This window comes from Pituophis catenifer, unplaced genomic scaffold, assembly GCF_029215685.1.
Source record: "Pituophis catenifer annectens isolate HBS135680 unplaced genomic scaffold, rPitCat1.0.hap2 SCAF_10, whole genome shotgun sequence".
Taxonomy (NCBI): domain Eukaryota; kingdom Metazoa; phylum Chordata; class Lepidosauria; order Squamata; family Colubridae; genus Pituophis; species Pituophis catenifer.
In genome coordinates this window covers 14,492,531-14,514,333 of record NW_027256890.1, presented here as the reverse complement: position 1 = coordinate 14,514,333, position 21,803 = coordinate 14,492,531, and the positions used below count along the sequence as shown (strand labels likewise).

At 44.3% G+C, this 21,803-nt stretch overlaps 2 protein-coding genes across 2 annotated transcripts; one reads left to right on the top strand and one right to left on the bottom strand.

Annotated features, from left to right (window-relative positions):
• Positions 1-1,812: 1,812 nt before the first annotated feature.
• DDX55 (DEAD-box helicase 55) lies at positions 1,813-12,711 on the top strand. Its single transcript, XM_070950507.1, has 14 exons — positions 1,813-1,928; positions 3,514-3,564; positions 3,661-3,747; positions 4,010-4,101; positions 4,190-4,252; positions 4,800-4,949; positions 5,709-5,898; positions 6,132-6,214; positions 6,334-6,465; positions 7,357-7,449; positions 7,735-7,849; positions 8,363-8,531; positions 10,078-10,370; positions 11,545-12,711. The coding sequence occupies exons 1-14, from the start codon at positions 1,821-1,823 to the stop codon at positions 11,695-11,697; spliced, it is 1,779 nt and encodes a 592-aa protein (XP_070806608.1). The 5' UTR covers positions 1,813-1,820; the 3' UTR covers positions 11,698-12,711.
• A 38-nt stretch (positions 12,712-12,749) lies between these two features.
• On the bottom strand, positions 12,750-21,704 carry EIF2B1 (eukaryotic translation initiation factor 2B subunit alpha). Its single transcript, XM_070950508.1, has 9 exons — positions 21,621-21,704; positions 20,274-20,375; positions 19,632-19,768; positions 18,904-19,020; positions 17,523-17,639; positions 17,174-17,238; positions 16,040-16,115; positions 14,552-14,677; positions 12,750-12,930 (listed from the first exon to the last, which is right to left on the bottom strand). The coding sequence occupies exons 1-9, from the start codon at positions 21,631-21,633 to the stop codon at positions 12,775-12,777; spliced, it is 909 nt and encodes a 302-aa protein (XP_070806609.1). The 5' UTR covers positions 21,634-21,704; the 3' UTR covers positions 12,750-12,774.
• Positions 21,705-21,803: the final 99 nt, after the last annotated feature.

Here is a 21,803-nt window from a genome sequence, read left to right as displayed (position 1 = left end):
TTCCCCCAAGTTATGACTGCAACTCCATAAATTTTCTCTCCAGCTTTTCCTCGCTGCCCTGCTCTTCAAGGCACAGGAGCCTCTCTCTCAAGGAAGGCATCTTTGCTCTGAATTTTGGCCGCCATCTTATTTTCTGCTTGTTCTCTTTTTCATGCATCGACATAAGTTTTTATAGAATTGAGGTGTTTTTTTTGTTTTTTGTTTTCCTTTCGTTCTTTACTTATCTGGATGATGGAATTAACAATCACCACGTCTATCTATCGGGGTGGGCCTGGTCCAAGATTATGTGGTGGCTGATGTATATTGGACTGATGTATATTGGTTATAATTTGGGGAGTGGGGCGGGAGTGGGGTTCTTTTCAAAGGGGAGGGGTGGGGGAGAATTCTGTCAGTACTGCATAAAAGAGTTTTGTACCAAATTTAATTTAATTAAAATTCGTTACAAGTTTTCCTGGCTCCAGTAATCTTTTCAGCCAGAGGCGGAGACGTAAGGGCACTTCTTACGCCAACTCAGTACACCCATTGTATGCCAATCCTAATACGAGATCAGTGGAGCTCAGCGTAGAAAATGTACATTTAAAAATGTTTGAAATTTGGCCAGATTCAATTAAATAAATACCTTCTTTAAAAAAAAACAAAGTTGGTTAGCCTGATGCTTATCTTACATTTTCAACTAACATTATTATTATTTTTGGTATGTTTTTATTTTTTTACCTTAAAGGGACAGGTTCTTTCAAATAGGTGTGTCATGGGGCAGCTGAGACTAACATCTGGAGGATTATATGATGGTTACAAGTCAATGGGACCTATTAAAGTTGGTATTTAAACCAATCAAAACCCCACCAGCATCATTTTAGGGAAATGCACACAACACAAAGTATTCTTGAAATTAGGGAAGTGTTTCAAAGGTCCTCCTCAGAACAATATAATCTCCTTTTGCGGGAAATCTCGCCTCTTCTCTTTTTCCATGATAAAGGAAGCGCTGCCCTAGTATTCCTCGGGACGTTTTGAGGGTGCAAATATTTGGCATTTCTTGGAGGGGGTGAAAAGTCCTCCCTGCACCCTCAGATCCTAGGCAGCTGCTCCCAAGCACCCTAGTTTCCTAAATACGATTAGAAAAGTTTAGCAACTCTGCCAAGGTACATGACCAAGGGTGATTTAACAGTAACAGAAGTTGGAAGGGACCTTAGAGGTCATCTAGTCCAGGGGTCTCCAACCTTGGCAACTTTAAGCCTGGCGGACTTCAACTCCCAGAATTCCCCAGCCCAGAATTCCCCAGCTAAGCAACGCTGGCTGGGGAATCCTGGGAGTTGAAGTCCACCAGGCTTAAAGTTGCCAAGGTTGGAGACCCCTGCTCTAGTCCAACCCCCTGCTCAAGCAGGAGAGCTGTACTAGGGATTCGAACCCCCAGACCTTTCTGATCGACAAGCTCTGTGTCTTAGCCACTGAGCCACCTAGTCTTCCAGGGGGTTTTGGGTGCTCAATCTCTGGAATCCCAAAGGTGCTTTTTTGTCATCTCTGGAGGTTTCCAAGAAGAGGCTGGAGGGTCCACGAGGGTCCCGGGTGGGTCTCCTGCTTGGGGGGGGGGGAAAGTGGGGGTGTCGGGAGTAGAAATTCCATTTATTTTGATCCACGCGGCGATTCATCACGGGGGCGGAACCTTCCGTGCGGGATTTGTTTCCCAGTCGGGGGACCGGAAGTGATGGACGCTCGCCACGAGGGGGACCTCTTAAAAGGTCGGACAGGATTTCCGGGCCCAAAAATTTAAAATATATATATATATATATATATAAAAAAACCAAGAGTCGGGAGGGCGCAAGATGGAGCAGGTGACGGAGGGGACGTGGGAATCGCTGCCCGTGGAGCTCAGCCCGGGAGTCCTGCAGGCCTTGCGGGAGCTGCGCTTCTCTCACATGACGCCCGTGCAGGTAGAGGGGTTGGAGGGGGGGGGGCTCCCTTTCCGCTTCCCCGCAGGTTGGACTCCAAGTCCCATCGTTCCCAGCCCCTCAAACTCCCCCCCCCACCCACAGCATGCTGATGGGATTGGATGCCAGCCCGCCTGGAGGAAGAGGAGGAGGAAGAAGACGACGACCCTACAAAAGGCTGCCTGCTTGGATTAAGGGAAAGCCACCCAAGCTCTTCCATATGGGGATTATCTAATAATAATAATAATAATCCCCGTATGGAAGAGCTTGGGTGGCTTTAGTTAATATTAATACTAATATTAACTAAATAGCACCTATTAATATTTGTGTGGCTTTAGTTAATACTAATATTAACTAAATAGCACCTATTAATATTTGTGTGGCTTTAGTTAATACTAATATTAACTAAATAGCACCTATTAATATTTGGGTGGCTTTAGTTAATACTAATATTAACTAAATAGCACCTATTAATATTTGGGTGGCTTTAGTTAATATTAATACTAATATTAATTAAATAACACCTATTAATATTTGGGTGGCTTTAGTTAATATTAATACTAATATTAACTAAATAACACCTATTTATATTTGGGTGGCTTTAGTTAATATTAATACTAATATTAACTAAATAACACCTCCCTAAGGCAGCTCTTGGGAAGGGACTTGATAGATAGATCAACTCAAGAAGCTCAAACTGCCCAAAGAGCTGTTGATCCAGTTCGACAGAGGAATGATTTGAGTCTCCTATTCTATTCTACTCTACTCTACTCTACTCTTCATTCCAATATTTATTCTATGTTATGCTATTTCTATTGGCAAATATCCCAAATTGAGTCCAAACATCTGGCTGATTGTGCAATGAACCATAATAATATATGAAATGTGTATGTTACCTGACTCTCGGTGGCTTTGGTGTTAGCTCACAACACACAGAAAAAAATGCAGCCAGTAAAACAATAAAATCAGTAAAACATAAAAAGCATAAATCCTAAAAAAATAAAATACGAATAAACATCTTTTTGGATGCTTTGGGCCTCCAGTGGGATGTTTTAAATATCATTTGGTGGAGGCTTGTATTGTTTTAACATTTTCCAAAATGTTTTAAATAGAATAGAATAAAATTCTTTCTTGGCCAAGTGTGATTGGACATACAAGGAATTTGTCTTTGGTGCATAGGCTCTCAGTGTACATAAGGAGAATAAAATACATTTATCAAGAATAAAAAGATACAACACTTAATGATAGTCATAGGGTACAAATAAGCAATCATATAAATCGTAAGGATACCAGCCACAAGGTTACAGTCATAAGTGGGAGGAGATGGGGAATGATGAGAAGACTAATAGTAATGCAGACTTAGTAACTAGTTTAATTGCTTTAAAAGTTTAGACTTTGTAAGCCAGCCAGTCACTTGTTGAGTTGGGCAGCCATGGAAAATTGAATGAATGAATGAATGAATGAATGAAATCTTGATGTTTGAATCAACTGCCAAACTAGAAATCTCCCTTTCCACATTGTTCCTCTGATGCATTTCTTTCAAAGCATTTGTAGTCCCTCATAATCTCTCCTCTCGCTTCTTCAACAGAGCGCAACAATCCCTTTATTTATGACTAATAAAGACGTGGCAGCTGAAGCAGTGAGTGTTTTTTTTAAACAAAATGTTTTAGCCATGATTTTTCTTCTTTGAGCCCTTCAGGAACCTCTTGGATATCTCTATTTTTTGTCCCCTCAGGTAACCGGCAGTGGAAAAACGCTAGCATTTGTCATTCCCCTCATAGAAATACTTCTCAGGCGTGAAGAAAAGCTTAAAAAAATGCAGGTAATATGTGGGTTTGTTTCTTCTTCTTTTTTTTTAAGACCTAGAGGGATAATCTGGGAATCCAACTTTTCTAACTCTCTCATTCAGCACTGAAATCCTTGTTCCTACGTAAGGAATATTGAGTATAATTATTTTCTGGTCTGCATCTTTTGTGTGTGTGTCTGTGTGAGAGAGAGAGAGAGAGAGAGGTCTTGCTAATATAATTTAGGTGCAGTTGAAGCTGCATTGATGATAATTCTGTTTTTGTGGCTTGCCATTTTAGATTGGCGCGCTTATCATCACCCCCACGCGAGAGCTTGCTATCCAAATAGATGAGGTGATCTCCCATTTCATTAAATATTATCCACAGTTCAGGTAAGTCCCATCTGGTGGTTAGGAAAGCAGGATGACCTCGTTCGTTTTTTGATTTAAGATGTTGCTTCTTTTTTTTTTTTTTTCCCAGTCAGTGCCTTTTGATTGGTGGAAAAAATCCAATGGAAGATGTAGAAAGATTCAAAGAACGAGGGTGAGTTAAATGTAGAGGTCATGGCTGTAAAACTATTAACCACCCGGAGTCACTGGGAGTCAGGCAGTATATAAATTTAATTTATTATTGATCGCACAGCCAGCCAGCTGTTTAGACTAGATTTGGCACTTTTATCCACCTGTGGAGTCCTTCCCAAGGATCTAGGATAGGCAGATGTTTGTCAACTCGCAACTGGCCTGCTCTCGAGGTGCCATAAGCAAGGGGGGATGGGAAACCAACCAAACGGCATGGCAGCCAAAGACAGATGCACATTCCAGACTTATCTCTTTCAAGGCTATCTCCCAGGGTTACCCACAGCGACCGAAGGGGAGAGTGGTCTCTACATCCTGCGAAATTGCTCTGTTGGAGAATGTGATTGATGACACACCTTGGGGAGGGAGAGGGGAAACGGGTTCATGATTGGGGCGTAAATTACATAGGGTCAGAACTGGCTTCACTTGGGAACTTGTGGACATGAAGCTCCTAATAAAGAGGCTCGTGATTTAATTAACCAACCTACAAATCTTCTTTTTTCTGTCCTGAACAGCGGAAACATCCTGGTGGCCACTCCAGGTCGTTTGGAGGACATGTTCAGGAGGAAATCAGAGGGCCTGGATTTGGCCAAGGCTGTAAAATCTCTGGATATTTTGGTCTTGGATGAAGCAGATCGGCTCCTGGACATGGGCTTCGAAGCAAGGTAAATTCTTGTCTTTGTTGACATTCATTATTATAAACTGAATCGATGGATTTAATTTTCCTTTCTCAAAGTTGCTTGTTCCAGCTTCCAGGAATTATATTTTGCAACCGTTGCTGAATTGTCTAGGGCTTGATTTTTTTCGGACTGCGTTCCTGTCAACCCTGAAGCTGACCTGTCCGTGGCCGTTTTCTTTTCTGTAGCTTTTTATAGGGATTTCTTTTCACATGGCTTCAGGCTTGACACAGTCTGGAGCTGAGGGGTTTTCTGTGTGTAGAGATAGCTGGGGTTTTGTAGCCAAAACAAAATAGTTCTCTTATGAGCCAAGGACATTCCAAATGCTGGATGGCCAGAGGAGGAGGAGGAGAAGTAACCAGGCAACCAGCCAACACCCAGATTGGATAATGTGATTTATTGTTTGGGAGAACAGGAAACTTTCACTTTTTAATGAGGTGGAAAGCGCGGGAACTCTCAGAGTTGGCTTTCCACCAGTCTGTGCCAAGATGAATCAACCTGCCTCGGAGTTCTGTTTGCAATGGGTGTATTATTTGGAATCCTGACAGTTCCCTGGGAGGTGGGGAAAGGTTATATATCATTAGAGCTTTATGTCTCGATAACGGGTTCAGAAGTATTTTTAATTTTTTTAACGCAACAGCTTCCACAGCCTGAGAAAACGTAAAAACCTTTGGCCAAGTAGGGAATCTGGTTTAGCCTTTTGCTAACAAGAATGCTTCTGACACCGTTCGCTGTATTTGTCTGCAGTTTGAATACAATCCTGGATTTTCTGCCTAAGCAGAGACGGACAGGGCTCTTCTCCGCAACTCAGACCCAGGAGGTGGAAAACTTAGTGAGAGCAGGACTCCGGAACCCGGTCCGTATCGCGGTGAAGGAGAAAGGAATGGCAGCGAGTAACACCCAGAAGACGCCCACTCGGCTCCAGAACTATTACATGGTGAGGTCCATAAATCAGATCCTCGAATCATTCAATTTACAAAGCAGATCTTAGCTCTGAAAAGCATGCATTCTACTGGGAGGAGTGAATTAAATGCCCTTTTGTTTGTTTTGAGAGATGAGAGATGAAGGCGGGGAAAAAAAGACATCCTTTTTTTGAGAGTAATTCCACAAAGGGCTCTTTTTTCTCTGAATATCATTTGCTAAATTGCTCCCGTCTTGGTATATTTTCAGATCTGCAAGGCCGACGAGAAATTTAACCAGCTGGTTCACTTCCTTCGTCAACACAAAGCAGAAAAGCATCTTGTATTTTTCAGGTAAGATAAAACGGATAGGAGGACGAAGAACTTTCGCTGTTCCCAAGATCGTGGCTTATAGGCTACGTAGAATTAAAAATGTTTTTTTTTTAAACCTAGCTCTTTGTTTTCCATTTTAGTACCTGTGCTTGCGTGGAATATTATGGGAAGGCTTTGGAGTCTTTGATTAAGAATGTGAAAATCATGTGCATCCACGGAAAGATGAAACACAAAAGGAACAGGATATTTACAGAGTTCCGGAAACTTCCAAGGTAGAGAAATATTTCTGCAAGGGCTCGGAAACACCATCTTAATTGAGGGGGAAGGTATCTGCAAAAGTTAGGTCCAAAGAATTCAAAATTTCCTAACTTAGGAAATCTATGGCATGCTGGGTGAATTCACACTTCCCTAAATTGAGATTTCCCTAAGCGTGGTTTGTTGGAGAACTCATAATTGGCCACAATCCATTGTATGTAAATCCCAGGAACTGGCTTTGTAGATCCTATTTTGCTAACCCAGAAAACCACATTAAGTTTTTATTAAACTAATTTAATATACCCACTTGGGTGTAGTGGTTTCGGTGCTGGTGTAGAAACCAAGAGACAGTGAGTTCTAGTCCCACCTTAGGCACAGAAGCTGGCTGGGTAACTATAGGCCAATCACCAGGAGACGGTGAGTTCTAGTCCCACCTTAGGCATGGAAGCTGGCTGGGTAACTATAGGCCAATCACCAGGAGACGGTGAGTTCTAGTCCCACCTTAGGCATGGAAGCTGGCTGGGTAACTATAGGCCAATCACCAGGAGACGGTGAGTTCTAGTTCTGCCTTGGGCATGAAAGCTGGCTGGCTGACTTTGGGCCAATCACCAGGAGACGTGAGTTCTAGTCCCACCTTAGGCACGGAAGCTGGCTGACAACTTTGAGCCAGTTCTTTTCACTCAACCCAACCCAACCCAACTCAACGGGAGAACAATGAGGAAGGTGTATTAGATATGTTCACCGCCTTGAGCGAGTTATAATTTAATAATGGAATAAATGAAATCCAAAGATAATTACTGTGGTTTAATGTGAGTTCCTGCTGTGCTTCAAATATTAAGCGACGTTATTGCTGGAGCTCTGGTCTCCTTCCCCTTTTCAACATTTTGTCATCCTTCTCCATTTCCCAGCGGCATCCTGGTGTGTACCGACGTGATGGCCCGTGGCATAGACATCCCGGAGGTGAATTGGGTTTTGCAGTACGACCCCCCAAGCAGTGCCAGGTAGCCCTCTCTTTCTCCCTCTCTTCAAAAGCAACCTGGGGCATCACTCTCGTGCTTCCCCAAATCTTACTGCTCAGCGCAAGGGCGTCCAACTTCAAGACACATTAAGACTTTTGGACTTCCACTCCCAGAATTCCCCAGCCTGCTGAGCTGCCTGGGGAATTCTGGGAGCGGAAGTCCAGAAATCTTAACGTGGTTTCAGGGAGGATTCCCTGCTTGTCTAAACGGAGTGTGAACCGTTTAAAAGCTTCTCTTTTGCACGTTTTCTTCTCCGTTTTTCTGCAGCGCCTTCGTGCATCGCTGCGGCCGCACCGCCCGCATCGGCCACCTGGGCAGCGCGCTCGTCTTCTTACTTCCTATGGAAGAAGCTTACATCAGTTTCCTGGCCATTAACCAAAAGGTGAGGGGAGCTCTCTCTTGTATTTTGATCCAAAACTAGGAATGGGCCCGTTTTTCACAAAGGGCAAAAACTTTGTGAAACTTTTGTGAAAAACGGGCCCGTTTCACAAAAAACAGGCCTTCAGAGGGTCTGGGAGGCCTTCAGAGTGCTCCTGGGGGCTGGGGAGGGCAAAAGCATGAGGCATGTGGGGTTTGGGAGGCCAAAAATGGGCCCATTTTTCACAAAAACGGCGTTTTTGCCCTCCCCAGGCCCCAGGAGCACTCTGCAGGCCTCCCAAACCCTCCGCACACCCCATTTTCATGGAAAACAGGGCCTATTTTGGGCAAAAACGGAACGCGCGGTGGGGTTTCGGGAGGCCAAAAATGGCAGTATAAGTCTTATTCGGTGTATAAGACACCCCAACATTTCCACCCTCTTTTAGGGCGGAAAAAGTGCGTCTTACACTCGTACGCTATATGAAGAACGTGTCACATGAGAGTTTGAATTGGCTAAAAGCGCAATCTTCACAATTAGTGCCCCATGGAGGAATTGAACCCGCAGAGGAACGTCACGGATGTCCTACCGAAGCTGAAGTCGCTGAGCCTGGCCGACAGAGCTCTCTACGAGAAAGGGATGAAGGCGTTTGTCTCCTGCGTCCAAGCCTACGCCAAACACGAATGCAACCTGATCTTCCGAATAAAAGGCGAGTTGGTTCGTTTTAAAACACCGACCGTTTTTGTTCTATTATTTTTGAGGGTTGTTTTCTCCCTATTAGCATTTCCAGCATTTCTTTCGAAGACATTCCAGCTCTTAAAATAACTTTGCAATCTCTTGGAACTTTAGGTTCGTTTTGGCCACTCCTGTTTTTTTTATCCTGGTTTCTTGATATATATATTTAAAAAAAAAACCATGTCTTGCTATTTTGCTATTTGTCTTGCTATTTTTAATGTCTGATGATCTCTAAATAACGGTCTCTCTCTTTCTCCCTTGTTCCCTTTCTCCCTCCCTCCCTCTCTACTCCTCGGTTTCTCTCCCTCCCTCTCCCTCTTCTCTCTCCCTTCCACCCTCCCTCCCTCTCCTTCTTTCTCCCTTTCTTCCTCCCTCTCTCCCTTGTTCCCTTCCATCCTCTCTATCGCTCCCTTTCTCTCCCTCCCTTTCCCTTCCACCCTCCCTCTCCCTTTTTCCCTTTCTCCCTCTCCCTCTTTCTCTCCCACCCTCCCTCTCTCCCTTGTTCCCTTTCTTCCTCCCTCCCTCTCCTTCTTTCTCCCTTCCTTCTACCCTCCCTCCCTCTCCCTTTCTTCTTTGTCCCTCTCCCTTGTTCCCTTTCTCCCTCCCTCCCTATCCCTTTCTCCCTCTCCCTCTTTCTCTCCCACCCTTCCTCTCTCCCTTGTTCCCTTTCTTCCTCCCTCCCTCTCCTTCTTTCTCCCTTTCTTCTTCCCTCTCTCCCTTGTTCCCTTCCATCCTCTCTATCACTCCCTTTCTCTCCCTCCCTTTCCCTTCCACCCTCTCTCCCTTTTCCCCTTTCCCCCTCCCTCTCTCCCTTCTACCCTCCCTCCCTCTCCCTCTTTCTTCTTCGTCCCTCTCCCTTGTTCCCTTTTTCCCTCCCTCACTCTCTATCCCTTTCTCTCCCACCCTCCCTCTCTCCCTTGTTCCCTTTCTTCCTCCCTCCCTCTTCTCTCCCTTCTACCCTCCCTCCCCTTCTCCCTTTCTTCCTCCCACCCTATCCCTCCCTTTCTCCCTCCTTCTCTCCCTCTCCCTCCCTCTCCCTTCCACTCTCCCTCCCTCCCTCTCCCTTGTTCCCTTTCTCCCTCCCCTTCTCTTTCTCCCATTCTTCCTCCCTCTCTCCCTGTATGTGGGTATGTGTTGAGAGAGAGAGATTCCATGCCCAATACTAGGCAAAAACTGTTAAACATTTTCTGGGAGCTTATAGCCAAGAATTCTTTCCTGTTCTCGTTACATTTCAACCACGTGGTTTTCTACCAGGTCGAAGTGAGAGACACACACAAACCAAAATAGTTAGAAACCAAAAAATTGCTCCTGTCCAATGACTGGGAGAAGCCCACTTCGCCTGGCCATCCACCCATCCACCGTGGTCTCTTCTCTGTCGCCCTCAAACTGTCTGCAGCTTTCCGCCACCACAATCTTAGGGATATTACAGCATCTGAAGTGGGGCCCCGAGTCTCGGCTTTGGGTTTGGGTTCCACGGGTGCCGAGAGCCACCGGTCTGTGTCCCTTTTTTTAAAAAACAGATCTGGACTTTGCCAGCCTCGCCCGAGGTTTTGCCCTGGTGAAGATGCCGAAGATGCCGGAGCTGAAATGGAAGGATCTCTCGGGCTTCACCCCCGTCGATATCGACACGGATTCGATCGCGTTCAAAGACAAGAACAGGGAAAGGCAGAGGCAGAAGCTGTTGGAGCAATGGAAGGCAGAGGGTCCCGTCCGCAGAGCGGGGAGGAAGACACCCCGAAATCAACCTTGGTCCAAGCAGAAAGCAAAGAAGGAGAAGAAAAGGAAATTGACAGCGAAACGGAAAAGGGAGGAGGTGAGTTTGGGCAGGAAGTGGTCTTTTCTGTACCTTTTGGTTTCTTGCAAGTGAGCTAAAATGTCTTAGGGGACTGGGAGAGGGGAGCTAAAGCAGGTACCCCTGTTTTTATTGACTCTATTGACTTTTATTGACTGGGACATCACATTAAGCCAAAATGGGATTCATTTAGTTTTGGCTAAAGAATATCATTAACTACCAACGCAAGGCAAACCAAATAGTAAACCACAGCCTAATCAAGGAACTGCCAAGAATATTCTCACAACACTGACAGGGCAAGCCAGTAGTATATAAACAGAGAGCAAACCCCACTCCCTTCTAACACTGATGATGTTACCTAGTAGGGTAAGGAAATGTCTACAAGAAAACTGAAGCTCAGAGAGCAGCAAGGATGCCACAATCCTCCTCTTCCTTGCCACAAACCCCAGTCCCTACTAGCACTGATGATGTGGCCTAGTTGGGTCATGAAAAGTCTCTAAAAACACTCAAGCTCAGAGAGCACCAAGGACCGCATAGGTTCAGTCCTGAGCTACAGTAATCTCTCCTATTGACAATTGATTAATTCCAGTTTGTCCACCATGCTGAGATCACTCCAGACACAAAAACAATACACACATACCTCTTAACAATGGCTTAAGGTAACCTTTCACTCCAGTGATTCATCTTGTGGGTGGACTGAACAAGCGGATAAGATAAAGGTAAAGGTTCCCCTCGCACATCTGTGCTAGTCGTTCCCGACTCTAGGGGGCGGTGCTCATCTCTGTTTCAAAGCCGAAGAGCCAGCGCTGTCCGAAGACGTCTCCGTGGTCCTGTGGCCGGCATGACTCAATGCCAAAGGCGCACGGAACGCTGTTCCCTTCCCACCAAAGGTGGTCCCTATTTTTCTACTTGCATTTTTTAATGTGCTTTCGAACTGCTAGGTTGGCAGAAGCTGGGACAAGGAACGGGAGCTCAACCCCGTTACGCGGCACTAGGGATTCGAACCGCTGAACTGCCGACCTTTCGATCGACAAGCCCAGCGTCTTAGCCTCTGAGCCACCACATTCCTATAACAAGTGGATAGGGAGGTCTAAAGAACTATTAGAAGCATCAACTCACTACAAAAGCCTTGCTGGTTTTGAGTCCTGTTTTCTGTTTTTAAAATCTCTCTCTCTCTCTTTCTCTCTCTATCTAGGGTTCTGACCCTGACAACGAGGATATGGAGGAGCTTCTGAACGATACCCGGCTTTTAAAAAAGCTCAAAAGGGGTAAAATCAGCGAGAAGGAGTTTGAGAAGACGCTGCTGGGCAGTAAGAAAGGAGGAAGCGGCTCGGATTCAGAAGGATAGAAGATGAAGTGAAAACGTGAACGTTTTCTCATCTCAACTAATAACGGACTCTTTGGCGGTAGTGCTGAAATTCCTTAATGTCGACTCTGGGTTTCTCCGTGGAAAATTGGGTTGCTCCAAGCTGCTTTTCGTCTTATTCCCACTGGAGACACTGCAAGCCAACTCTCTAGAAAAAATCAGTCCGTCTAATTCAGTATTGTCTGCTTTCAGTGGAAGCAAATGACTCGGAGACGTTATTTAGCCCCCGCCGTTAAAAAAACTGCAGGTCTAAAAAGCGGTGAAATCCAAGCAAAAACGTTACCCAAATACAGCCCGGTGACATATTTTTTACCTCCACGTAAACTCAATAAATCCCATTAGTGAGTTGCTGCTGCTTCTAATAGTTCTTTAGACCTCCCTATCCACTTGTTATAGGGACATGGTGGCTCAGCGGCTAAGATGCTGAGCTTGTCGATCAGAAAGGTCGGCAGGTCAGCGGTTCGAATCCCTAGCGCCGCGTAACGGGGTGAGCTCCCGTTCCTTGTCCCAGCTTCTGCCAACCTAGCAGTTCTAAAGCAGGTAAAAAAATGCAAGTAGAAAAATAGGGACCACCTTTGGTGGGAAGGGAACAGCTTTCCATGTGCCTTTGGCGTTGAGTCATGCTGGCCACACGACCACGGAGATGTCTTTGGACAGCGCTGGCTCTTCGGCTTTGAAACAGAGATGAGCACCGCCCCCTAGAGTCAGGAATGAGCAGCACAGATGTGCGAGGGGAACCTTTACCTTTACCTTAAATTCAATGGATCCAACCCAGTTTTGACTTTGTTGCCGTCTCACTTTTCAGAAAATACATTTTAAACAAAATTCTCCTGCAGCCTACTTCAGGCCAAAATAAATGACGAAATCTTTTGGTTTTTTCTTTCCAATTTATTCCAATAATTTACTTTTCGGATGGACAGCGAGCTCTTTTTTTTTTTTTTGTACAAATGGAATTTAAAAAAAAAAAAATCAGTAAAATAAATTGGCAAGCGATCAGGAAGTTCCGTTGCTTATTTTAACCTTTAACTGCTTGCAATCCCCACGTTCGGGGAAGCCCTTTTACAAATAGAGTTTAATCAGTTCGTCGCTCACAGCCGAAGGGGTCAAGACCCCGAGATCCGTAAAGAGCAGCGTGATAAGAGACGGGGATGTGTAATCGATCCAAGGGTGTTCGACTGCGAGAGGCTTTTGTGTCTTCAGCGTATCTGCTTTGTACTGAGAAGAACGAAACAAATGATTTGGGTTACCAAATGTCATCAAGTCATCCATAATAATAATAATAATAACTTTATTGTCATTGTACGTGTATACACAGTATACCCATACAACGAAATTCACTTAACACCCAAAGCCCAGGTCCAACACATATAACAATCCCCAAATCCTCCCACTACACATTCCCCGCCCCTAAACCACCCAAACATCCACACAATGGACCAAGTAACACTGTCCAACAGCTCACCGATGGTGGCCCTTTAGTTCATTGTTAAGGGCAATTAATAGCTCCGGGATAAAAACTATTCAGAAAACGTGTGGTCCACGTTTATCTATCTATCTATCTATCTATCTATCTATCTATCTATCTATCTATCTATCTATCTATCTATCTATCTCTATATCTATCTATCATCTATCTATCTCTATCTATCTATCTATCTAGCTATCTAGCTATCTAGCTATCTAGCTATCATCTATCTATCTCTATCATCTATCTATCTATCTATATCATCTATCTATCATCTATCATCTATCTATCTCTATCTATCTATCTATCTATCTATCATCTATCTCTATCTATCTATCTATCTATCTATCTATCTATCTATCTATCTATCTATCTATCTATCTATCAAATTTCTATACCGCCTTACTCCCGAAGGACTCAGGGCGGTGAACAGCCAAGATAAAATACAGATAATACAAATATTAAAAATCCCTTAAAATTATTAAATATTTTGGCCAAAACACAGATTAAAACACCCGATTTCTAAAAATCATGAATTAAAAATTTAAAAGAGGAGAGTTAGGCCAGGCCAGCCTGCTGAGATAAAAAAGTTTTGAGAGCACGGCGAAACGTGCGCAGGTCCGGGATTCTCCGTATCTCCGGGGGGAGCTCGTTCCAGATGGTAGGTGCCCCCACAGAGAAGGCTCTCCCCCCCTGGGGGCCGCCAGTCGACACTGTTTTAATTGTTCTGTATCTTCTGCCGGAAGGCAACGGTCCAAAGAGATTGTAAGCAGGATGGGAAGAGGCAACCTTCTGACAAGCGAGCCAAATTCACTTAACAATTATGTGACTAAACAACGCCGGTGATTGACTTAACCCAGAGGTCGGCAACCTTAAACACTCAAAGAGCCACAAAGGTCCTAACCGGAAGCCCCCCGTTCAATTCTGGAGCCGACCGGAAGTCCGGGTCCCCCACCACAGAGTCTCCTCCTAGCACGGCGTCCTATTTCTTCTACCTGTCCTAACCGAAAACCCTATCGATTGTGGAGCCGACCAGCAACAGGGAGCCGCAGCAGAGGGATGAAAGAGCCACATGCGGCTCCAGAGCCGCAGGTTGCTGACTCCTAACTTAACCATTGGCAAGGAAGGCCGTAAAACGGGGCAAAGCTCACTTAACTGTCTCGCTTAACAAAATAGCTTTGCGGCTCAATCGTAGGTTGAGGACTACCTGCATTCAAGCTGGATTACAAGTAGTCCTCTACTTGCAACCATTCGCTTAGTGAGTGAAGTTACAACAGCGGAGAAAAACGTGCCAATTTTGAGACAATGAAAGCCAACCTTTCCAGCCAGCTACAGGTTTGGTTTTACCCAAGAAGTAGACTTTTCTCTTACCTTAAATTTATCCGGCACATCCTGCTGGTTCAGAGGGAAGAGCCTTACAAACTTAAAACTCTCGGCAACCACGTAAAAGGGTTTGTTTTGCGCTTTGGCGCAGACGGCCATTTGGTTGGTCCCAATCTGAAGAAGACGTTAGGCAGAGGGAGAAGATGCACAGTGGTTAGGACGTCCCCGAAGCAGCCATTTGACTCACTGGAATTTTCTAAACAGAAGTGGGAGATGGGAGTTCTAGTCGCGTCTTAGGCACGAAAGCCGGCTGGGTGACTTTGGGCCAATCACCAGGAGACGGTGAATTCTAGTTCTGCCTTAGGCATGAAAGGCAGCTGGGTGCTGTTGGGCCAATCACCAGGAGACAGTGAATCCTAGTTCTGTCTTGTGCATGAAATCCAGATGGGTGACTTTGGGCCAATCACCAGGAGATGGTGAATTCTAGTTCTGCCTTAGGCATGAAAGCTGACTGGGTGACTTTGGGCCAATCACCAGCAGATGGTGAATACTAGTTCTGCCGTAGGCATGAAAGCTGACTGGATGACTTTGGGCCAATCACCAGGAGACAGTGAATTCTAGTTCTGTCTTACGCATGAAATCCAGATGGGTGACTTTGGGCCAATCACCAGCAGACGGTGAATTCTAGTTCTGCCGTAGGCATGAAAGCTGGCTGGGTGACTTTGGGCCAATCACCAGGAGACAGTGAATTCTAGTTCTGCCTTACGCATGAAATCCAGATGGGTGACTTTGGGCCAATCACCAGCAGACGGTGAATTCTAGTTCTGCCGTAGGCATGAAAGCTGACTGGGTGACTTTGGGCCAATCACCAGGAGACGGTGAATTCTAGTTCTGTCTTGTGCATGAAAGCCAGATGAGTGACTTTGGGCTGATCAGCAGGAGACAGTGAATTCTAGTTCTCCCTTAGGCATGAAAGCTGGCTGGGTGCTGTTGGGCCGATCACCAGGAGACAGTGAATTCTAGTTCTGCCTTACGCATGAAATCCAGATGGGTGACTTTGGGCCAATCACCAGGAGATGGTGAATTCTAGTCCTGCCGTAGGCATGAAAGCTGACTGGGTGCTGTTGGGTCGATCACCAGGAGACAGTGAATTCTAGTTCTGCCTTAGGCATGAAAGCCAGCTGGGTGACTTTGGGCCACTCTCTCTCTCAGTCCAACCCACTTGACAGGGTTATTGTGGGGAAAAAGCAGAGAAGGAAGATCTGTCGGTGATGTTCGCCGCCTTGAGTTCTTCGTGAAAGTAATAAAAGGCGGGAAATAAATTGAATAAGTAAAGTTAAGAGACCCCCCCCCCCTCAGCCTAGCACGGAAGGGCGAGTTGGAAGGGCCTTCTAGCAGAAGCAGAACTACTTTCGTGCTCACAGGTTGAAAGCCTGTGCTAAGTCAGAATACTTTCCTCAAACAAAAGGGAGAATTGGGACACACACGAATCATTTGGGAGGTCACTGCCTGATTGACAAGACAAACCCTCTTCACCTTGTTGATGATCCCGCCGTTTTCGACCACGCCTTCAGCCCCCACGATCACCAAATCGACCCTTTCCATGATGTATCTTTGAAGAGAGACAGAAAAACATGGTTCTTTGTCCAGATCTTTTTGGCAAAGGATGCTTTGTGATCGTCACAGTTTATGACCATCATAGCCGGGCTCAATTACAGTCATAAGTCAAGCCTAAATGAAATATACACTGTACAACCTCCTCCAGTATTAACAATAACGCTTTTGGCGTTACTTGATGCTTTTTGGCAGACACGATTGTCATGCCTCTGCCTCCCAGCAATTTGCCTCATTGCAGCAAACAACAAACAGCCTACTTTCATTTTCGTTTTCAGCTTGATTAGCACAAGAAAAGAAAAATCAGCCTCCCAGCAATTTACCTCCTTGCAACAAGCAGCGGAGGCCAGCGCAACAATTGGCAATGGCAATCCCTGCAGCCTGAAACAGCTGAGGGTCGGGAAGCCGATCCAACCGACAATCAGCTGCTTGTGCTAATTAGGCTGTGCTGAAGCTGAAATGGGCCGTTTCTTCTTGCTGCAAGGAGGTAAATTGCTGGGAGCCGGAGGCCCTCGTCCGAGCTTTCCCCAGCCCCCAGGACTGGCTCATCTTCCTCCCCAACCCCCTCACTGTCCGACTCTGCTGTCAGCTCCGCTGGCTGCCAACGGACCACAACATGTGTGAGCCAGGTCACTTTTCCCGTGAATAAGCTACGTTGCTCTTACGTTTAAACTCTCCAAACAGTATTCACCCAAATGGCTTTTATCTCATGTTGCTCCGGAAAATTTCTCATTTCAAAAGCGCTTTGCCAATATAAACCCTGGTAAGAGCCTGGTGGTGCAGCAGACTAATAGCCTGTTATAGCCTGTTATTAACATTCAGCTGCCTGCAATTACTGCATGTTCGAATCTCGTCAAGGCTCAAGGTTGACTCAGCCTTCCATCCTTTCTAAGGTAGGTAAATTGAGGACCCAGTTTGTGGGGGCAATAAGCTGACTTTGTATAAATATACAAAAGAATGAAGGCTATTGCTTAACGCACTGTAAGCCACCCTGAGTCTCCGGAGAAGGGCGGCATATAAATCAAATTAAAAAAAACCAAAAACCATCAGACTTACCCTACTGCAGCATCTAGAATTATGGTGACAGGAATTCCGAGATTCTTGAGTGCTTCTGCCATCTTCTGCCTGTGTTAATGTTAGGACACGCATATTAAAACGAATAAAAAAAATGGAACCTTGATCCTATAAGTTACTTTTTATTAAACGAATTTTATTAACACAAATTTTAAATGGGAAGTCCTTTTGTTACTCCTATTTTTAAAACACCTTTTTATTCCTTTTCACAAAAGGAAAGCCCCCGACCTGGGAGACTCTTCAAAAATCACAGGCTAGGGATTTCAAATTCAAAACAAGCCCCTTCAGACAACCTCGCCGAGAGAAAGAAGAAGGGGCAAATATTTTTTACTTGCCCTGCTCGATCTGGCTGCGATTCCGTGACGTAGACGCTAAAACGTTTCTTGGCCTGTGCAGCTTCTTCTAACACTCGAAGCACCACTTTTGAGTAAGCATGAGTCAATATTTTCTGGAAAGACAACCCAAATTTTATTTTTAGAATAGAATTAGAGGAGAGGAGAGGAGAGGAGAGGAGAGGAGAGGAGAGGAGAGGAGAGGAGAGGAGAGGAGAAGAGAAGAGAAGAGAAGAGAAGAGAAGAGAAGAGAAGAGAAGAGAAGAGAAGAGAAGAGAAGAGAAAGAAGGAGGAAGAATAGAATAGAATAGAATAGAATAGAATAGAATAGAATAGAAGAATAGAATAGAATAGAATAGAATAGAATAGAATAGAATAGAACAGAACAGAACAGAACAGAACAGAACAGAACAGAACAGAACAGAACAGAAGGAAGAAAGGAGGAGGAATAGAATAGAATAGAATAGAATAGAATAGAATAGAATAGAATAGAATAGAATAGAATAGAATTCTTTATTGGCCAAGTGTGATTGGACACACAAGGAATTTGTCTTCAGTGTGTATGCTCTCAGTGTACATAAGGAGAATAAAATAGATTTATCAAGAATAAAAAGATACACTTAGTGAGAGTCAAGGTTACTAATAAGCTATCAAATCGTACCAGGAAACAAATAAAAACAATATAATTGAAAAATACAAGTAATATGGTTATAGTAATAAGTGGAAGGAGATGGATGGTGGGAACGATGAGAAGATTAGTAGTAGTGCAGACTTAATGAATAGTTTGACAGTGTTGAGGGAATTATTTGTTTAGCAGAGTGATGGCGTTCGGGGAAAAAACTGTCCTTGTGTCTAGTTGTTCTGGTGTGCGGTGCTCTATAGCGTCGTTTTGAGGGTAGGAGTTGAAACAGTTTATGTCCAGGATGTGAGGGGTCTGTAGATATTTTCCCAGCCCTCTTTTTGACTCGTGCAGTATACAGGCCCTCAATGGAAGGCAGGTTGGTAGCCATTGTTTCTTCTGCATAAGTTTGTAGCTTATGTTATCAATCTCCAGCCCCTTTCTGTTGGGGGCAAGGAACAGGAAGAGCTTCTCTTCTCATTCAATGAATTAAGTGGGAGAAATATAGGAAAATAATTAAAATATTACATCCCACAGCACCAGCTTGCTAAATAAGAGGTATTTATTTATTCCAGACTATTTTTATAGCCTCCTTCAAAAAAATAATCCCATCAAGGTTTTGGTAAACAAGTAACAGGACAGATAAAAAAAAATATATTAGGTGATCCAAGATAACCTTCCGTGTTATATTATTGAAGAACAGGACTGGGGGGAAAAAAACAGCAAGGAAAAAAAATACTAAATGTAACGGTCTTACTCACGCCGCCATCTTTCACAAAGTTGTGACAAAGTTTGGCGATTTTCTTCCTCGAAAGAGAAATTCGCTGAAGAAAAACCTCTCCTCTTTCAATCATGATTTCTTTGCATTTGGAATAGTCCTGAGGGGGAAAAAACGGAAAGAAGCGAGATTGAAAGATGATACAGAAGACTGAAGAAGCGAGTCAAAATATGCCTTGGGTAGCACAATTAGCATCTTTACCCAGATGAGTGAATGTATGGGTTCACATAAACTCTTACCCCTCATCTCAAATGCATGGAAACTTACTATGCATTGTAATACTTAAAAATAAAAGCTTTCTGTACAAGAAGTCCTTCAATATTTAATATATTTATTTTTACTGGAATTTGTCAAACGAAAACGAGAACGAGAATAAGAGAATAAAAGTACAACGACAGGGACAATAGGCATGCCCCCTCTACTGACCACTTAAGGATGAAGTAAGGTCCACGGAAGTCAATTTGTGACTGAAATTCTGAACATTTGTAGCTGAGACACCTGAATCAGGTAGGGCATTCCAGACTTTGACAACTCAATTACAGAAATCGTATTTGCCAAGATCGATCCCTGACATTTTGAACTGTTTCAATTATTCAGGAGAAATCTATTTTATCAAAATCATATTACAGCTAAATTCAGCACTTTTTAATGTTAAAAAATTCGGAGGCCGGGTGGCAAATATTTACATGAAAGAACTGAGGGGAAACTCACCGGGTTTTCCAAAGATGTGAGACTGATGAATCTTAAGAACAGTTCTCCCCCAGAAGAAATGGCCACGGAGGAGTCGACGCGAGAGAGTGTTTCTATAGCCTGTTTTAGATTGGCTCTCAGTCCTTGGATGGTCTCGCCTGTGGGAATAAAAAGGTTAAAAAAGCTGCTGTGAATAAAGAAGTTTTTATTCTATATTCAAGATTTTACAGACTTCATCTTGGGAATATAGACTAAAAACTGAAGCTGGGAAGCCATAGGATAAAAGTTAACTTGAGGAGAACACACACTCACTGCCTGTAGATTCATGTATTAATTTCCAGATCAGTGATTTTGACCCCAGAAAGGAACAACAGAGCTTTACAAAGAATATTTCATATTCTTATTTTACAGTTCAGAAAGGCTTAAGACAAGAGCCAAAGCATTTAACACAAATCCAACTAGGGAACCGAGATACCAAGATGCGTATCTTACAATGTGACTTATTTTATATTAATTATGACTAGTTATTGTCAACATAACAGGCTCCTCTGCTGCAAATCACTCTGGGATTTCTAAATAGAATCTAAGCATAATTCCACCAGCCTGTGATTTTATATCTTTCTTCCAGATACTCATTCCATGCAAAGCCAAGACGTTACGTACCTTTGTCCCTCTTCAGGAATTCCAGTAAGACCCGGATGGCAGCCACCGCAGAGGCAACATCTGGATCTTGCTTCATCTGGGTGTTAAAGGCATCGACTAGCTCTGCAAAGGTGGAACAGAAAAACTAAATTAATTAGAAATCCAGAAGCTTACGAAAATGCTTCTTTCGCATTTTATAGACTGAAATATTTTGCGGGTTGGGAGACTCTTAGAATTAGAATATTTTGCATTTATTCCACACCCTTTCACTCACTTGCTTCATAGGCTATAATGTTTGGACCACTTTCAGAAAAGTAAAGTTTTTAGAGATAGATAGGATAAACAGACAGACAGATAGATGGGTGGGTGGATAGATGAGGTGGATGGATGGATAGATGAGGTAGATGGATGGATAGATGAGGTGGATGGGTAGATGAGGTGGAGGGATGGATGGATAGATGAGGTGGGTGGATGGGCGGATGGACGGACAGACAGATGATGGAAGGAAGATAGATGGATGAATGGATAAATAGATGGATAGATAAGTAGATAGACAGACAGACAGATATGGGTGGGTGGGTGGATGGATGGATGGATAGATGAAATGGATGGATGGATGAGGTGGATGGACGGACAGACAGATGATGGACGGAAGATAGATGGATAGATAGGTAGATGGATGAATGGATAAATAGATGGATAGATCATAGATGGATGGATGGATGGATAGATAGAAAGATAGAGGGATGGATGGATGGATAGATAGATAGATGATAGATAGAGGGATGGATAGATAGAAAGATAGATAGATAGAGGGATAGATAGATAGAGGGATAGATAGATAAATAGAGGGATAGAGGGATGGATAGATAGAAAGATAGATAGATAGAGGGATAGATAGATAGATAGATAGATAGAGATAGATAGATAGATAGATAAATAGATAGATATAGATAGATAGATAGAGGGATAGATAGATAGGGGAGTCAGGCGGCTCTATAAAGAGGAATAATTTAAAAAAATAATAATTAGGAATTGACATGCATTTTGCAATGCTGAAGAAACGTGGCGACGGGAGGTTTCTGATCCCAAAGGAAACTCTTCCCACAAGGTCCGCCAGTCTAGCAGAGGCCTCACACAGGGCAGGAAACCTGACATCTCCACCTGTCGAGGCTCGACCTGTTTAACTTCCAGCTGCCGTTTCTCTTTTCCCTTTGCAAATCCTGCCTCTTTCCCTTGGCTCCCGTCTCCCCCAGGGCCAGGCAGGCAAAAAAAAATAATAAAAATTCATCCCATTCGAAACCAAACTTCAAAATAATGCCCGTTTCGGGGCTCCCCGCTTCGCCCCCCCTCCCCCCCTCCGCTCACCCGCTTCGTTCATGGTGGAAAAAAAGGGAAAAAAAACTTCGGGCGATTCCGACGCCTCCCCGGAACTTTCGGCGCAGCGCCCGCGCGACCTCGCCGGAAGCCTTTCCCGGTTGCACTCGCCGCCCGAAGCAAGAACAACACGCGCGGGGGGTGGGTGGGGGGACGTCAAAAGGGAGCACCCGA

What these genes read in the sequence shown, in the direction of transcription:
- DDX55 (XM_070950507.1), top strand. Translation starts at nt 1,821, where the DNA reads ATGGAGCAGGTGACGGAGGGGACGTGGGAATCGCTGCCCGTGGAGCTC. An exon ending in CTCACATGACGCCCGTGCAG is followed by an intron (nt 1,929 to 3,513) that starts GTAGAGGGGTTG and finishes CTTCTTCAACAG; the next exon opens with AGCGCAACAATCCCTTTATT. An exon ending in CCTGATCTTCCGAATAAAAG is followed by an intron (nt 8,532 to 10,077) that starts GCGAGTTGGTTC and finishes TTTAAAAAACAG; the next exon opens with ATCTGGACTTTGCCAGCCTC.
- EIF2B1 (XM_070950508.1), bottom strand. An exon ending in ACTTTGTGAAAGATGGCGGC is followed by an intron (nt 17,640 to 18,903) that starts GTGAGTAAGACC and finishes TTGTCTTTCCAG; the next exon opens with AAAATATTGACTCATGCTTA. An exon ending in ATTCTAGATGCTGCAGTAGG is followed by an intron (nt 16,116 to 17,173) that starts GTAAGTCTGATG and finishes CTCTCTTCAAAG; the next exon opens with ATACATCATGGAAAGGGTCG.